This window comes from Phascolarctos cinereus, unplaced genomic scaffold (assembly GCF_003287225.1).
Source record: "Phascolarctos cinereus isolate Bilbo 61053 unplaced genomic scaffold, phaCin_HiC Scaffold_4;HRSCAF=312, whole genome shotgun sequence".
NCBI classification, from domain to species: Eukaryota; Metazoa; Chordata; class Mammalia; order Diprotodontia; family Phascolarctidae; genus Phascolarctos; species Phascolarctos cinereus.
The window spans coordinates 220,622,877-220,640,857 of NW_027555847.1; the positions used below are offsets into that span (position 1 = coordinate 220,622,877).

Genomic DNA, 17,981 nt, shown 5'->3' on the forward strand with positions numbered 1-17,981 from the left:
CATTTATGCTTAAAGCTTCATATTTCCCATAGGTATGGATTTTCCCCCACATAAACAAAATATTTTAAATAACAAGCAGTATCATTCATTGACATATTCCTACTCCTACTATCCTTTCAAGACAACATTTATCAAATGCGCACTATATGGATCATTGCTACCACTACTATTCTCCCTTCCCAAATTTTCTTGCTGGAGAAACAACATGCAGGGGAAGGACAGGGAGACAGTGGTGGATAAAAGGCTGCTCTCTAAGCCAGGAACATCTGGCTCCAAATACAACATTTGACACATCAGGGCTGAATGACTCTGGGCTAGTCACAGAACCTCTCAATGCTTAGACAACTAACTCTCTAAGACTTTAAGTGGCAAGAGAAGGTGACAAGATCCACTGTCAGGAAAGGCAGATTTCCACACCAATGGCATCCCAGGACTATGAGGAAGTAAAGTCCTTAGGGAAGTAAAGAACCACCTTAGTTTAAAATCGCCTGGGTTGTATCTAGCCTAGAGTAAACTATCTATACAATATTCTTTCCTCTAAAGGGGGATCACATTTAACGACTGGAGACCAATACATGATGGCTACAAGCTACAATTTGGCAGGAAAATCTAAGTAGGGAACAATCAGAGATCAGAGACTTAAGAGTCAGGAGTGGTCTTAGAAGTGACTCAGAGTCCAACTTACTCATTTTATAGATGAGGTAACAGAGGGGAACAATGGATAGAATGCTGGGCTTAAAGTCAGGAAGACAGGAGTTCAAATCCTGCCCCAGATACTTACTAGCAATGTGACCCCAGGCAAGTCACTTAAATTTCATCTGTCAAATAAGGGAATTGAATTCTGTAACACTTAAGGTCCCTTTCAGCTCTAAATCTATGGTCCTATGACTATTTTTGCTTTTTCTTTGTATGCCCAGACTGTAGCATAATTCCTGGGACATATTCAATGTTTATTAATTCACCGATTGTAGTCCACACAGCTAATAAGAGTCTGAAGCAGAATTTCAACCTAAATCTTCCTAATTCCTGGTCCAGTTCCTTTCCAAGTATGTTTCTTTCTAAGTATCTCGAGTATCTTACTGAAGAATAACAAGAAAGCTCTCCTTACTCTGAGCCCTCCTCCCCAGGATACTGCCCCCCCACACACACTCAAAATTCACGAAGAACACCCAGAAATACTGTGTCTACATAGAGCATATTGTATTAAACTTCCAATTCAAGTAAAATAACAAGAGACTTGCAGGCCAAAGCTTATTTCTCTAACAGAAGACTAGGTTCTAATGAAGTTTTTTCATGTTTTCCTAATCAAGAACATGATTTTATAGGTCTTTTCAGCATATCTGTTTTCCATATGATCTTTGTAAATCACATGTTGATGGAGGTCCACTCATAAAAATCTAATCATTCTCAAGCTTCACAATGTGGCCAAGGCTCTCAATTAATTGTTAAATTTTCAATGTAAGCATTCAAACCTGAGAAATCAGCAATGGCTACCAATCAGAGCTTGATTTCTTCTGTTGACTGTCCACACGTAAGCGATAGAGAAAATGTTAATAATGCAGATTAAACTTAAAAGTGTGTCTTTCCTAAAATTTTTTTCCAGACAGCCAGTTGTTAAACATTTACCAGCACAATCCTGGTTCTAATACTTTCCACAGCAGACACCAGAGTAACCACAGGAAAAAGAGAATCTTTGGTTTGCTGAAGGCATCACAAAATTGAAACAGGGTACTGAAAACAGTTGTCTATCAGATGATTTCCTGGTGACGCAGATCATAGTTAAAGTAACCTAGCCAGATAAGTTATCAGGTTATTATATCTCTCTTAACTCTAAAATTAGACATTTCTGAAAGGGACTGCTAAAGTCCAGTTTATTCCTCTGCTCCAACCATTTAAGAAATATTTACATCAGGAGAGCTGAAAGAACTTTCCCACATATTTAGAATGGAGATTATTTTTATAACTTAAGGAAATTATAGAATAAGTGCCTCCAAGTTACATTAAAAAAAAAGTTACTCTCTTCTCTGTTTCACAATGTAACCTATTCCTTTCTCCTACATCTACTTGGTTCTCAGTTCAATTTAAAATGATTAAATTTTTCTGTGGTCTCAAAAAGTGGAAGTTCAAATGTTTCCAAAATAAATGAAGTGAATGAATAGATGAGTCTAATTACAGTGAAAGCTGAACAGAAATAACCTGTGAAAGACAAAGATTGGGGCAATTCTAAAAGAAATGCCGAGAAAGCCCTCTCCATCACAAACTCACTGAGACACAGTAAATTAGAAGATTGAACACCTAGAAAGTTTTCATTACTAACACACATTTCACTTACTGTGTCATTCTACATTGTTCAGAATCTGATTAACTTTCACTATAACTGGACATTGAGATCATTCAACTAAATTGTTTCCTCATTCCCAAAGAAAATTGAAATTTTCACGAGTCTCTGTGCATAGACAAAACATTCTAGGACCATGTTGCTGGGACAGTCTCTGAATCAATTTGTTATTAATTAACTGAAAGGGAACATTGTCACAATCCAGTCTTTTACTTCATAGAGTTTTAGAAGTGATTTCTCTAAATGTTCTGAGTGTTGGCAACACAAGGAGACATTACACTAAGCTCAATGGATAGAAAATCTGTCTTCCAGCCAGCCACCAGGAAAATTTTCAGCAAAAATCATCTAGTGTCTAATGTGAAAATATGTTTAGTAGGAATGTATATGTAGAGCCTATATCAGATTGCATGCTGTCTTGGGGAGGAGCAGAAAATTTAAAACTCAAAATCTTATGGAAGTGAATGCTGAAAACTAAATATAAATTAATAAAAAATTAAGTTAAAAATTAAAAACAAAGTAACTTAAGATATCTTTTTAAAATCTTCTACTGTCATAAACTGGGGAAATTAACAGGACTTATTTGTATAGCATTTTACAGTTTCCAAAGCATTTGACATCCTTTATCTCACTGTATCCTCACAGCAATCTTGTGCAAGTTTTTTATCCCCGTTTTACAGACCAGGGCCTGTAAAAGGAAAAACTCACCAAAACAATTATGCACGTCTTCAGAAGAAGCTCAATTTATACAAGTAATTAATCTCTGATGAAAACTACTTCAACACATGACATGCACTCAAAGTCTGCATGACCCTCAATAATGTCAGTTAATCCTACCCAAGATGAAAGGAAAAAAGAACAAGCGGCTCACTCAATTTTCTCCCTAGCCCAGGCTATCAATGGAGAGAAGTTCAAAACTTAGTAAATATTCTATAATAACCACTTCAATTAAAATAGGAAAATTAGTTCCTAGAGTTAAAGTCTTAGAGGTATGAATACCTTAAACAGAATTCAGTTTAAATCAAACCAATTAAATTCAACTAATATTTATTAAGCACCTATCAAATGAAGAACATCTTATCCAAGTACTGAAGAAATACAATATCCTATGCCCCAAGAAGTTTAGGCTACTAGAGGTACAATACAAACATACTTAAGCATTATTTTGTATATTTATATAAAAGGAGCAACAAAGTGCAATGTGAGATGGGGATGGGTGGGAGGTGGGGAGGATCGTTACTTACTGGGAGGGCTGGGAAGGAGGGTCAATGAAAGCTTTTAAAAAATATTAACAATGGGGCAGCTAGGTGGCACTGTGGATAGAGCACCTGCGCTGGAGTCTGGAGGACCTGAGTTCAAATGTGACCTCAAGACACTTGACAATTCCCAGCTGTGTATGACCCTGGGCAAGTCACTTAACCTTGACTGCCTCACAAAAAAAAAAATTAACAAGCATTTACTTTCACTCCAACCTTCTCTTATGCTCCACCCCATTTTCAATGGGAGTGGGGAGGAAAGAGGAGACAGGAGACAAAGAAAAAACCGGAAAAAAGTTTTTCATTTAAAAAATACAGTCTCGAGGAAGGCTTAATGGAGGAGGTGCTATCTGAACTGGGTTAAAGGATAAGTTTGACTTCAACAGGTAGGGAAGGGTACTCCAGGTACAGAGAACAACATTAACATAGGCAGAGAGGAGGCAAATCATAGGATCCATACGGGAGTTGTCAAGGAGCCCAGTTTGACTTATAGTACATACAGAGGAGAAATAAAGTGGGAAAGGTAAGGTGATTCCAGATTTCGAAGAGCCCTGAATGCCTGGCTGAAGAAACTTTATCTGGCAGGCAATAAATCAACAATCACTGAAGGATTCTGAGCAAAGGAGTCATATGACCAGAGACACATATAAAATGAGAGCTGAGGCAACAATCAAAAAGGGAACTGGCTAAAATGCCTTGCACGTAATCCTAAATCCAATCTAACTGTTACAAACGATAGCATTTGCACATTTACCAGCTAAGACATAGACTTTTCATAAGTGCCATTAAAGATTTACCACAGAAGGAAATAGGGAGGTGAGTGCTTTTCACTGTGCACCCCCAAACTTTCTTAGATTGCTAAAGATTAAATTTTAAACTTACGTAAAAACACTGACCAAAAACTACCAATTTTACAATCCAAGTAATCCACAATGTATATACCCTTTATTTAGGTTCTCAATAAAAACTGATACCAATTTAATATCTTCCCTTGCCACCAAATACCAATAAAAGTTCTTCCACAGCAAGCTCATATTTATTCCAGACTAGGCTGAATGTTCTCCACAACATAAAGGTAAAATTATGTGATCTTGGAAAAAGTAGTTTCAGCAAAATTGTGGGGAAAGAAGCCCAAAGAACACATCTACTACATAACACTTAAGGCATAACTATAATTTAGAATTTGAAATCATTTAGAAAAAATAGCGAGCTGAAGCATATCTTTATACTACCTTGGAAAAAATGGCTATCAACAATTTAGTCATATAAACAAATTTTGGAGGAGAATATTTATATAAAAGATCAAGTTATTTGAACTTTAGAAATACCTACTTACATACAGCAACTAGGACAGCTGGGTGGTACAGTGGGTAGAGTGCTGGGCCTGAAGTCAGGAAGACTCATCTTCTGAATTCAAATCTGGCCTCAGACAGACTACCTGTGTGACTCTGGGCCAGTCACTTAACCCTGTTTGCCTCAATTTCCTCAACTGTAAAATGAGCTAGAGAGGAAAATAGCAAACTCTAGTATCTTTGCCAAGAAAACCCCAAATGGGGTCACAAAGAGTCAGACGCAACTGAAACTACAACAACCTACATATAACCAATGAAATTACAAAGGTTAAATTGGGATCTTGATTTCTAATAAGCATATTACTTTTAACTGTGATAGACTCCCAGAGGTCTGAGATTGGTCCTATTTATTTTTCTATCTCTCCTACCACCTAGTAAAGTACATTTCATATCATAAGCAATAAGTAAATGTTTGTTGAATAAATAGATAAGAATTTCAAAGTAAGACTTCTACTAGCCTAATCCAATTTATAATATGCATTTAAGTAACATAAATGCGTTTTAAAATGCTATAATTCAAATTCTACTCTAATCCAGAATTACTTCCCTCCAATTATTCAGATATTCAATATTTAACACCTGTCTCCTTACCATACTAATTCCTAGAAAGCCATGGCTATATATAGTACCATGCACTTGGATGGAAATGCTTACTATTTAATAATTACTTTACTAAAATTGAGACAATAAAATAGATTTTTCTCCTATGATGCTGTCAGTGTTTAAACAGTAACAGACTTTGGTACGAAGTACAATGTCAGCGTCTACTGAACCTCACATTACCAGAATTCATTTCCCAGCTACTCCTCTTGAGCCTACCCAAAATAGTTATTTCTGCCTCTCCATTTAAGCATCCAGTAGAAATAAAATTCAAAAAATCAAATCATTGTCCACAAGTTTATTGATGTTTTCTACTGATCCTGAAAAAATATATAAATAACATGACAACGACACTATAATTCTATGTTGGGCAATCTCCTTTCTCCTTCAGTAAAATTCTTTTTAAAAGTGAACAAAATGTTATAGTAGAATGAATGCTAGACTCAGGGATAGGACTTCTAACCCTGGCTCACCACTACCTGCTGTGTGACCCTGAATAACTTACTTCATGTCTCTGTGTTTCAGTTTCCTAACTTTCTTATGATATGGAAAATTAAGGGATTAGCAGATGATTTCTAAGATTCCTTCCACCTACAATATTCTATGAGTCTATGAAGAATAGTATATTGTTCTCAACATCACCCCTACAGCCAGCTTACCTTTTACCACTTTCAATGTCTCTGAGCTTGAATCTTCACTTAGAGGGAAAACCAAGACCCAAGGAGTATTCCGCACCTGAGCTCCAGTTAAAAAATTACTGGTTTAAGAGAAAAACAGCTATCCAACTTCTCCTTTACTTCCCAGAAGACCTAATTTATGGACACATCTCCCTTTGTACTACATTTTTCTTAAGAAAAAAAAAACTTTAACCAGAATTCCCCTTCCCTCTATATATCACTTTTCTGTTTGACCACACATAATGGCAAAATTTTTTTCTACGTAACAATGCCTCAGTTCCTCTTTTTCCTAATTGAGAGATTTTTGCCTTGCAAATGACAAACGTTATGCCAAAGACTTAAAAATGAACAGTTTCAGGATCAAGAATGTCAACTAAAATATTATTCAAATGCTTATAGTTGTTATATTTCCAACTCAAGAATTTTATACTACCTGTATTTCTTAATAAGAAAGGAAACAATATTTTATTCTCCTCTGTTTAAAAAGTCAGGTTCCAATTACATATACTGTTACACTGTAGACATGCTAGTTAAGTTTTGTTGAACTACTCCCCCCCTTTTTTGATATTTTGTTAGAAAGGATGGGTAGGGGAGAAAGAAAGAATATATTCAGAAATGAAGGTGAAGTAAAAACAAGAAATATTTTTAAGAAACATTCAGGTTCATAAGATTATATGAAACACAAGGTTATACTAAAATAGGATCACAGATTTGGAGCAGGAAAGAATCTTGGGGATCATCTAGGTCAGCCCCTTTATACAAATGGAGACTGAGACAGAAAGGTTGTGATTTGCCCTTGGTCACATGGGTAGTAAGTAGCTGAGCCAGGATTCAAACTCAGGTGTTTTGACTCCAAAATGTGGTCATTTGTGTGACAAATTACAGTGAAAATGTGTGATATTTGTGTCCCATCAATCCCACAGAATTGAAATTCTACATCCTCAGAATTAAAGGAGTATTAAGCAATTTATACAATGGTTGGTATTTTGTTTTGTTTTGTTTTTTGGGCAGCTCTCATTCTTAATTACTCAACTTTATAGTCTTAAAACCTAAACTATCCAAAAGATGCTCAGATAAACTACCTTGAAGACACCCTTCATTTATCTCCCCCTCATCCTAAACTGCAAGGTCTAGGGATGAAATGTTCTGCTTAATAATCACCATATGTATCAATAAAGAAAAATCTAACAAGTACCTGTGTACTTTTGCATCTCTCCCTTCCCCTCAATCCAGAATGAAAGTCCCTCAAGGAACATGTTTTAGAGACACATTAAAAAGCGAACAATACTGTAAAAGTGAATTGCAAGAAATGCCAAACATTTAATAAACAATAAATACCACAGGAGTTCAGAAGAGGGAGAGGCACTAGAAGCCCTGCGTCTTCTTAGCGGATGGGACTCCCATTCATCAGGGATCCAGACAGCCTACACTTCTGAGTCTCAGGAACTAGAAGCCTAGAAACACCTGCTTCACACAGTCATGCATAAATCCTTGAAACCTAAGGATTCTATGAGGCCACTGTCAAGTGAGAGTACAGTCTAGCTAGGGGAATTGTATCACCAGGTATTTTTACTGACCCAGACATCCAGACAAAAGTCATGCCACCTCTTCATATGCTCCATTCCCAGTGTTCACAGTGACAAGCCATAAAAGGTGATGCCACAACCGCCATATCACACTTAGTCATCACAGGATCCTGGGTGAGGTCTCCCATCCTTAAATGGTTCTTCCTCCATCCCATGACTGTCAAACACCCACTTCCTGTTCCCCTTACTCTAGTAATTCAGAATCTCCATTTGCTGATGCAAAATCCTTTCCCCAGCCACTTCCACCCATACTCTCATCATCACCTTAGATCTCTTAATCTTATACTCTTTTCCATCTTGTACAATCTTTTTCTCAACCCTTACCCATTCTCCCTCACTGGGGGGCTTCAACATACATAATGATGTTCCCTTAAACACTCTGGCTTCTGACTTCACCAATCTCCATTAATTCCCATGATCTATATCTTTAATCAGCCTCAGCTACCCACAAGGATAATCACACTCAGGATCTCTCTGTCATCCATAACCAGGCCACCTCTACAACCTGTAACTCCAAAACTCCTCTTTCTGAACATAAACTTTCATTCTTCCATCTCTCTCTGCTTCACTCTCCCTCAACCTGCTTGCACTTCGGCACCACTCCAGTTCTTCCAACTACCTCTACTCTACTCAATCACCCTGCTTTAGCTTCACTATCCTCTCTCTACACTTCTGACTGTAGAGGAGATGAATTCAACTATACACTGTCCTCCACTTTCAAATTCCCTGTCCCTTTGTACTACCACTTTTCACCTTGCCAATCTTCAATCCTGGATCACCCCCAACATTTATCTTCTCTACTATTCCCAGGCTACTGAATGCTTCCAAAAAAGTCATACCACTGCGCCAGCTAGGGACATCAAAAATTATCTAATGTTATCTAATCTCTACTGAGCCCTTGCTGCTCTATGGTAATCCTTTCATTCTTCTCTAATTGGCTCTCTTCCCAAAAATCCCTCCCTCTGTGACATCACTTCCTACTTTACTGAAAAATTAAATAATTTGTCCATTAGGTGCTTCATTCCCTTACTCCAAAATTCAAAATCACTATGGGTCTTCACCCATGCTTTCCTTTGTTCCCCTAAGAAGGTGGCCCTTCATCTTGTCAAGGATAACTCCTCTACTTGTACCTTGGATCCCATCCTCTATGATCTCCTCTGGGAGGCAGCCCCAGGATTTATTCTTTCATTAATTCCTTCCCTGTTGCCCACAAGCATGATTTGGTCCCCCTTATCCTAAAACTCTTCATGTAAGTTCCACCTCACACCTGTTAGATTGGCAAGGTTGACAAAGAAAAAGGAAAATGACAAATGTTGGAAAGGTGTGGGAATACAGATGCATCAATGAACTCTTGGTGGAGGTAGGATCTGTGTCATAGGATTCAGACAATGAAGGTACCTTGAAGACCAACCCTCTCGTCTTACAGACGAAAGTGAAGATCAGAGAGGTAAACTGGTTTGTCAAATTGGCACAGGCAAGTATCTATTTATATCAATATCAATATTTCTATATCTAAGTATCTAGATACATATATAGGCAGATAGATATAAGGGATCAAGGAAAGCTTCTTGTTCATTTTAATTTTGAGTTGGATCTTGGAGGAAGAGAGGGACTTCAACTGATAAGAAAGGAGAAGGAAAGAACAGTATGAGCAGAGGCATGGAGACAAGACAGAGAGACAGAAACATTAATACCCTAGGACTGGGGACATACATACAGAAAGACAGATAAATATTTAGATATCTCCCACCTATGTATGAGTCTTTGCACAGACCATCCTTTCATGCCTTCCTTATTTCTGCCTCTTAGAATCTCTAATTTCCTTCAAGGTTTAGCTCATCTTTTACATGAGACCTTCCCCAATCCAGTACTTAGTACCATGCCGGCCATATAGAAGGCACTCAAATTCTTATTAATTGACTCAATCCCTTCAGCTGCTTGTCCCATTCCACACACACACACCCCCACAAAAAAAAAATTTTTCTTGTATTTATGTTGTATACGTTTCATATCTGCTCACCTGGGTTTGTGCTTTTCTCTGCAACATAATGTAAACTCCCTGATGAAAGGGCCTGTTTTATTTCTAACTTTGTGCATCCCAGCATCTAACAATTCCTGGCTCATAATTGGCACTTAAGAAATGTTAGCTGAATGATATGCCTGCTAAATCTTCTCCAGGTTACATATCTCCAGTGACTTCACATGATCCTCCTATACATGAATCTTTCACCATCCTGGTTACCCTCTTATATGGATACTCTCAAGCTTTTCAATTACATCATTATTCTTAAAATGCGGCCCCCATAACTGAACACAATACTCTGGATTCAATCAGAACACGGCAAAGTACAGCAGGATTGTCACCTCCTGGTAATACACAGACGCCACAAAAAGACCACTGGATTTAACAGTAAAAAGGCCATTAATAACACTGGAGAAAGCGATTTTGGTAGGGCAGTAGAGACAGAAGTTGGATTCCAAAAGGATAAGGAATGAGTGGGTAATGAAGAAGCAGAGATACTGAGTGTAGTTATTCTTTCTAGAAGTCTAGTAATGAAGGAATCGTGAAGGAATCAAGACAGGAAGGATTGTGGGAATGAGGGGCCAAGAAAAAGCAAAGAAAAAAAATCAACAGAATAAGAACTTGGGGTAGAATTTTAGACGCCCCACAAATCACATTCTAGGATGCCATTTGACCAGTTCTATACATTACACATGTTTCATATACAAAGACAAAGCTGCTGACAAACATGGGACTGTAGAAGGGGTCTTGGAGACCATCTAGCCCAAATCCCTGTTTCAGATGAGAAAACTGAAGCACAGAGAAGTTAAGCAATTTGCCTGAGATCACACAGGTAGTAGTAGGATGTAGACCCAGGTTTTCCTGAATCCAAGTCTGGTATACTATCCACTACACCACACCATCAGGATAATTTAAGTTGTCTTCCAGTTACTGATAAATTTGCACTGATGTAACAATATGCTACCCAAACAGTTTTGTAACCAAGGGCACATACATCTGCAAGATAGCTAGCCACAGTTAAAGGTAGTCTGTAGCCTTGAAACATGCAGATTTATCTTGTGAGATTGACCTGATAAACACAGAGCTCTCAATAACATAACTAGCCAAAGTAAGGTATATAGTATTTCACAGCTGAAGCGGGGTCAGGGAGGGGGGGGAGAGAAGAAACTAACTAAAGGCCAAGATCTGGTAGGAAAATGTAGTCTAGTCATAGGAACAGAGATTCTTGAGGAGTCATGGTCCTACAATGTGTAATATGTAAGATTTGACATATTTAAGATTTCCTTCAAAGACCACATAAGAGGAAATGGGCAAGGCTTCTTAGTTTTAACAGCCTGAACATCAACATTAACAAAAGGTTTGATAAGAGTAGGAGTCAGTGTAATAAACAAATTCTGAGCCTCCAAACAAAAATATACAAAGAGGCCCCTTTGAGGACAACACCCTAAAGCAACCTGGTACCTTGGAGGCACCCTCCTTTTATGGACCTCCAAGCAATGAAGGACATATGATATCACTCTATAGCATATTATGTAACAGCCTTCACTTTTTGAAACTCACATACGTTACTGAAATTGCCCAGTGAGGTATACAGGTAAGTATCGTTAGCCATTTTTTATAGATGAGGAAACATTGACAGAGACAGGATAAGTGACTTGCCTGAAATAGTGATACAATAAGAACATCTAAATTCCCACAATGCTTTCCAGTTTGCAAAGTGCTTTCACATACACTGTTGCTAGATTTTGCCTCATGAATTTCCCTCCTCTCTACTGGATCCTTTCCCACAGCCTACAGAAATACTCAGATTTTGACATCTTCCTTGACCCTGCTACTGTCTCAGGCTAACTCTCTTCCCTCCCCACCTCTACCCTTTCAAATTACTAAACTCCTAGAAAGAATAATACTTTGGTTCCTTCACTTTTCAAAACACACACACACACCCAATTCCTTACAACCTGGATTCTATCCCCACCACTCTCCTGAAACGGCTCTCAGCTATCACTAATTACCTTCTAAACATAATGATATCTCCCTGATTCTTTGATCTCCCAGCAGCATCTAAGACTGTGAACTACCCCCTCCTTCTAGATATCCTCCTCTTCTTTGGCCTGAGGGACACAACTCTCTGGTACTCTTCTCATATCTCTGATCACTCCAGTCTCCTTCACCAGTGCCTCATGCCATTCTGGCCCTTAAATGTGGTTTATCCTCTGTTCTCCCTCTACACTCTTTCTTGGTAATCTCATCCAATCTCTCAGCTTCAATGATCAGATCTCTATGTCCATAGCTAAAATATCTAAATGTCTACTTACAATCTCTCTCCAGAGCTCTAGCTCCATATCACCAGCACTTAACATTTATATGACTCAAACCCAATTTAATCTACCCGGCAAATGCTCCATTTCATTTAGTGGGCATGCTTATATTAGTGGGCTTATCACCTTGGAGTTCTTCTCAACTCTTCCTCTTGTGTCATCCCATATACCCAATCATTTGCCAAGTTGTGACCCCTAGGACTTTGTCCATGGAGTTTTCTTGGCAAAGATACTGGAGGAGTCTAACATTTTCTTCTTCAGTATTTTCCCATTTTACAGATGAAGAACTGAGGCAAATAAGGGTTAATCGACTTGCCCAAGGTTACATAGCTAGCAAGTGTCTGAGGCTGGATTCTGAACTCTTATCTTCCGCACTCCAGGCCCAGTGCTCTATCCACTGTACCACCTAGCTGCCAATAGTCTTTCTACCTCTTTTCTATTCTTTTTCTGTCTTCAAAAATAATTCTGTCTCCTAGCATATCCTTCCCACTCCCATTACAACCATCCTAGTTCAGACCAATAGATCTCTTCTTGCTAAACTACTGTAAAAGCTTAATTAGTCTTCCTGCCTCCAATCTATGCTCACCCTAATTCATTCTCCAAGTTGCTGTCCAGGTGATCTTTCTACTTAAAACCTTAGTAGCTCTCCACTGTCGGCTCAATAAAGTATTAACTCTTAATTCTGGCATTAAAAGTTCTCAATCTGGTCCCCATTTATCTCCTAATACTCTGCTTCATGCATTCTCCTTTCAGCCAATCTGGACTACTGAGAGTCCCAGCTATTGTCCTTCCTTCTCGGGTCACCAGACCTCAGCTCACACTCTTCCTTCTCCCACCCCACTTTACCAGCTGAAGTCAGTCACTCCCTTCCCCAAAAAGATTCAAGTGAAAATTCCCCAGATCAAGAAGCTTTCCTTGATTCCTCCCTCCCCTCAGGGGAAAGTATTCCTTTCTCCTCAGATTTCTCACGGCATTGAATCTAGACCATTTCTCTGAACTTTTAATTTTCTTATGCACTATTTATTTGTGTACCAGCCCTTTCCCTGCCCCTACCCCCCTTTCATTAGGATGCAAGCTACAAGAGATCAGGATCTGCTTTCCCTACCTTCATATCCCTACCACCTAGCACAGTGTCTTTGGTACGTCAGATACTTGGAATACTCTTGGAATTGAATAACAACCCTTTGGCAGGACAAGTATTATTACCCCATTTTGCCAAGGCTCAGAAAGGTTACATGTGACTTGATAAAGCTCAAAGTTAGAAACTAGGCCTCCTGATTTCTAATCCAACACTCTTTCCAAAGAGTTCCTGGGCCTCTACCACCTCCAACAAAATAGGGTTAGGATTTTCCTAGAATCCCGGAGTACCAGTATTAGAAGGCTGGACCTTCCTAGAAGTGTAGCGGTTGAGGTTTGTTCAGAGGAATGACATGGAGAGTCAGAAGCTAGGGTAACTCTAGAATCCCTGGAATTGGTGGGTGTTGTAACTAAAGGAAGTAAAGTCTGTTAGTCAATAAACATTTATTAAGTGCCTACTTTGTGCCAATCGCTGTACTAAGCAAAAGAAGTTAATTGGGAGAACAGCGACAGGTAAGTAATGTGATTAAAGGGTGCCAAGTACTGGACTTGAAGGCAGGAAAACTTGAATTCAAATCCTACCTCAGACACTCAGTAGCTTTGTGGACTCTAACCAAGAAACTTAACCTCTCTGGGCCTCAATTACCTTTATGACATCTCTAATATTTACCTAATTTTCTCCTTTGACTACCCTACCCTGATGCAGGCACCCATTATTTCATACCTGCACTACTGTAGTAGCCTTCCTGTCTATTCCAGGCCATCTTCTACTCAGAGGTCAAAGTAATCTTCCTAAAGAATGGGTTTGGTCATGCCACCCTCTGCCCCATTCAATAAACTCCAGTGGTTCCCTATTACTTCCAAGATAAAACATAAAATCCTCTGACTTCCAAAGCACTACCGATCTTGAGCCCTTCTTATCTTTCCAGTCTTCTTATACTTTGCTTCCCTTCACCTACTCTACAAACCAGCCTGCTAACTTGTTCCTTGTTCAAGACACCCCATCCCCCAAATGCAGGCATTTTCCCTGGTTCTCTTCTATGGCAGGAACACTCTCCTTGGCTCCCTGGCTTCCTTCAAGTCTCAGCCCAAATACCACCTTCTACACAAAAAGCCTTTTCCAGATCTCCTTAATCTTGGTTATCTTCCCTTTGAAATCATCTCCAACTTATCCAGAATATACCTTATTTGTACATGGTCTCCCTGATTAGATTGTGAACTGCCTGAGGCTAGGGACTGTTTGTTTGCTTTGCCTTTGTACCTCCCGGACTTGGCAAGGTATCAGGTGCTTGAAATGCCTGTAGACTGAACCACTTTTCGAAACAGAATAGTTGTGAATATCAAATAAGATATCATATTAGAGTTTTGCAAACATTAAAAAAGTGCTATAAAAATGCTGGCTGTTATTATAAATCAAATTTGCCAAATTATAAATCAAAGATATCACTTGTCAAGTTGGAGACTCTCTTCAATAATAGTTCTTCCACCTATCTCCTTTCCACTCTCATGACAACCATCCTAGTTCAAATAAATAAAACCAGTTTAAGTAAATCAAAACCAGTTTAAGCAGAAAGGGACCTTAGAGACCACCTAAGATTCTTGCAAACACACCAGGCACTTAAATAGAAAATGGAATTGCCTGGAATCCTATCTACTCCACTTGACAGTCCTCCCTTTACTGACTGCATTAGGTAAAGCATTCATTAAAACACCTGAGCTGTGTTCTCCCCTTTGCCTCCCCTACATACCGGCAGACTTTTTCATATTTAAATGTTGCCCTCGATTTGCAGTTTAGGAAACCGTGCTTCCAAAAACATCTGCCTCTGCCCCGGGCTCAAACAGGTAACCGGCAGGGGGGCGGGCGGACGGCGGCAGGACCACGGCCGGGAGCGCCCCAGGTTTCCGGCCTCCTGGTCCCGCTAGAGCATCAGCCTCCTGCCCCCCTCCCCCTTCCCTCCTCAAACTCTGGGGCTGGGCCAGGTGGGGAGAATCTTTAGATTATTATTTTCTTGCTCCTCCTCTTCCTCCTCCTCGAATTTTAGAATACTTCCAGGTTTGCAAAGCGCTTTACAACAGTATCTCCTTTGAGCCTCAGAACCCCCCTGGGAGGTCGGCGCTATTAGGATCCCCATTCTACAGATGAGAAAACTGTTCAAAGTTAAAGCGGCGGGAACAAAAGTCCCTCCAAGTTCTGGGGGGCCCCAGCGTGCAGGGAGGGGGGCTGCTCGGGGCGGGCGGGCAGCGGGGCTCCCGGGCCGCGCCAGCAGCGCCCGGGGTAGCTGGGCGCCCCGGGGCCGCCGCCGCCGCAGCCCCCGGGGAGTCCCCGCCGGGCCTGGCCCCGGTGCGCCCCCGACCCTCCTACCTGCCGTCGCGAGGTCCGCAGCCGCAGCAGCCGCCGCCTCAGCGGGAAGCGGCCGGTCCATCTCGCGGCCGGTCATGTGAGCCCCGATCCCACGTGACTTCCTCCTGAGAAGCCGGTCTGGGACCCCCTCACCCTGACCTCCCCCGAGGCCCGGCCTGGGGACTGAGGAGCAGCTCGGGCTCCCGAACTTCAGCCTCCGGGACTTGGGATCCCTCTGCCCTCTGCTGGCCGTGGCGGGTCCCGCAGCCCGCCACCGCCGCCGCCGCCGCCGCCGCCGCCTCTGCATCCTCCCCCTCCTCTTCCACCCCTCTCTTCACCTCCTTTACAATCCTTCTTCTTCTCTTTCTTTCGTCCTCCCCTGCTCCTTCTTCTCTCCTCCTTCACCATCTCCTTCCCTCCCCTCTTTCTCTTCTCCTGCCCATCTTCTTCACCCTCTTCCTTTCTCTTTCTCACCTCTTCTCGTCCTCTCCTCCTTGCCCTCCTCCCCTTCTCTTCCTCATCTTCTCCCCCTCTCTTCTCCTTTAACCTCCTCCTCCCCTCCTCCTTTCCATCTCGTTCCCTCTCTCTTATCCTTTACCCTTCTCTCCTCCTCCTTCCTTCCCTCTTTCTCCGCTTTTCATTTTTACCTCCTGTCTTCTCCCCTTCTTATTTTTTGCTCTCCTCCCCCTTCCCTTCTCTTCTTTGTCTCCTTTATCTTCCTCTTCCCATCCTTCTTCCTCTTCTCATTCTCTTCTCCCTCTTCCATTACCTTTCTCCCACCTCCCCTCCTCCCTCTTCTCATCTTCCCCTTCTTATTCCTCCTCTTCACTTTCTCATCTCCTTTTTTCTCTCCTCCCCTTCTTCTTTCTCCCTCTTTCCCCTCCTCCCCTTCCCTTTTTCTTCTCCGTTTCTCCCTTTTCCCTTTCTCCTTTCCTTTCCCCTTCTCTCACCTCTCTTCCTGCTTCTTTTCTTCCTTCCTCTTCACTTCCCTCCCTTTCCCCTCATCCTTTCTCTTCATTCTCCTCCCTTTCCCCTCTTTCCCTCCTTTCACTTTGCCTCTCTCTTCTTCCTCTTTCCTATTTTCTCACCTCCTCCACCTCCTCACCTTCTTTTCCTGGAATATTTATTTTTTTAGTAGTGGGGCGGGCAACTGAGGTTAAGTCACTTGCCCAGAGTCAAACAGCTAGCGAGTCTTATGTGTCTGAGGCCCTGTTTGAACTTGGGTCCTCCTGATTCCAGGGCCCATGCTCTATCCACTGCACCACCTAGCTGCCCTGAATGTTTATTTTTTTAAAAAAATACATTAAATATTCTGTCTCTCCCTAATTACATGTAAAAACAATTTTAACATGTTTTTTAAAAAAACTTGAGTTCCAAATTCTCTCCCTTTTTCCCTCCTCTCTCCCCTCATTGAGAAAGCAAGCATTCTGATATAGATTATACATATGCAGTTATGCAAAATACTTCCTTATTAGTCATATTCAGAAAGAAAACACAGACCAAAAAGAGAAAAAAGAAAAAGAAAGAAAGTAAAGAAAAAGTAGGCTTTGATCTGCACTCAGACTCCATCAGTTCTTTCTCTAGAAGTGGATAGCATTTTTCATCATAAGTTCTTTGAATTATCTTGGATCATTGTGTAGTGGAGAATAAGTCATTCACAGTTGATCACTACAACATTGCTGTTACCGTGTATGACATGCTCTTTGTTCTGCTCATTTCACTTTGCATCAATTCATGTAAGTCTTTCAAGGGTTTTCTGAGAGCATCCTGCTTATCATTTTTTATTATGCAATGGTATTCCATCACAATTATATAATACAACTTGTTCAGCCATCCCCCAATTGCTGGGCATCCCCTCAATTTCCCTAGAACATTTATTAAGAAATGCTTTTTCATTCATTCATTCATGCCTACCCTTCTCTAGCGTTTGGAACATCGTAAACATTTAATAAATGCTCATTCATTCATTCAGGCTCCACTCTCTCTTCCCTCTCCCTAGTTTGTGGCACAAGGTAATACTTGACTGCTTTTTTATTCATTTGTGTCCCTCTCCCCTCCTTACCTCTCTCAAATCTCTCTGGGTTAGAAGACCTGTCATTTTCCTGTGCTTCCTCCTCCAGCCTACAGTTCCAGCTTTAGCCCCTCTTTCCAAGACCCCTGAGGAGTTTCCATTTACTCAGCTGTGTATCTACAAGTCTTCACCCATCCTCTTGCTATTGCCATCCTTTTCTTTCTCTAATGTCCCTGTTTTGATACAAAATATTTCCAAGAGGTAATATAGCTCTTTTAAATATAAGCTCCTCAAGGCCTGGGTCCATCTCTTTTTTATTTGTATTCCCAATGTTGTATCCCCACGAGAAGCTGCTTGGTGTAGCAGATGCACCAGGTCTTGAAGTACAAAAGACCCAGGCTAAAG

At 40.6% G+C, this 17,981-nt stretch overlaps 1 protein-coding gene across 2 annotated transcripts in view; it reads right to left on the reverse strand.

Moving 5' to 3' along the window:
* SNX8 (sorting nexin 8) overlaps window positions 1-15,781 on the reverse strand; it is a 52,692-nt gene extending 36,911 nt beyond the window's left edge. The window contains exon 1 of one of the 2 annotated variants that reach the window (XM_020975248.2): window positions 15,587-15,781. In XM_020975248.2, the coding sequence (XP_020830907.1) occupies window positions 15,587-15,662 (76 nt within the window). In that variant the 5' untranslated portion in view covers window positions 15,663-15,781. Of the gene's footprint in view, window positions 1-6,202; window positions 6,459-15,586 lie in introns of those variants that run through there. The other variant, XM_020975250.2, reaches the window with a different exon arrangement.
* Between the last annotated feature and the right edge of the window lie 2,200 nt (window positions 15,782-17,981).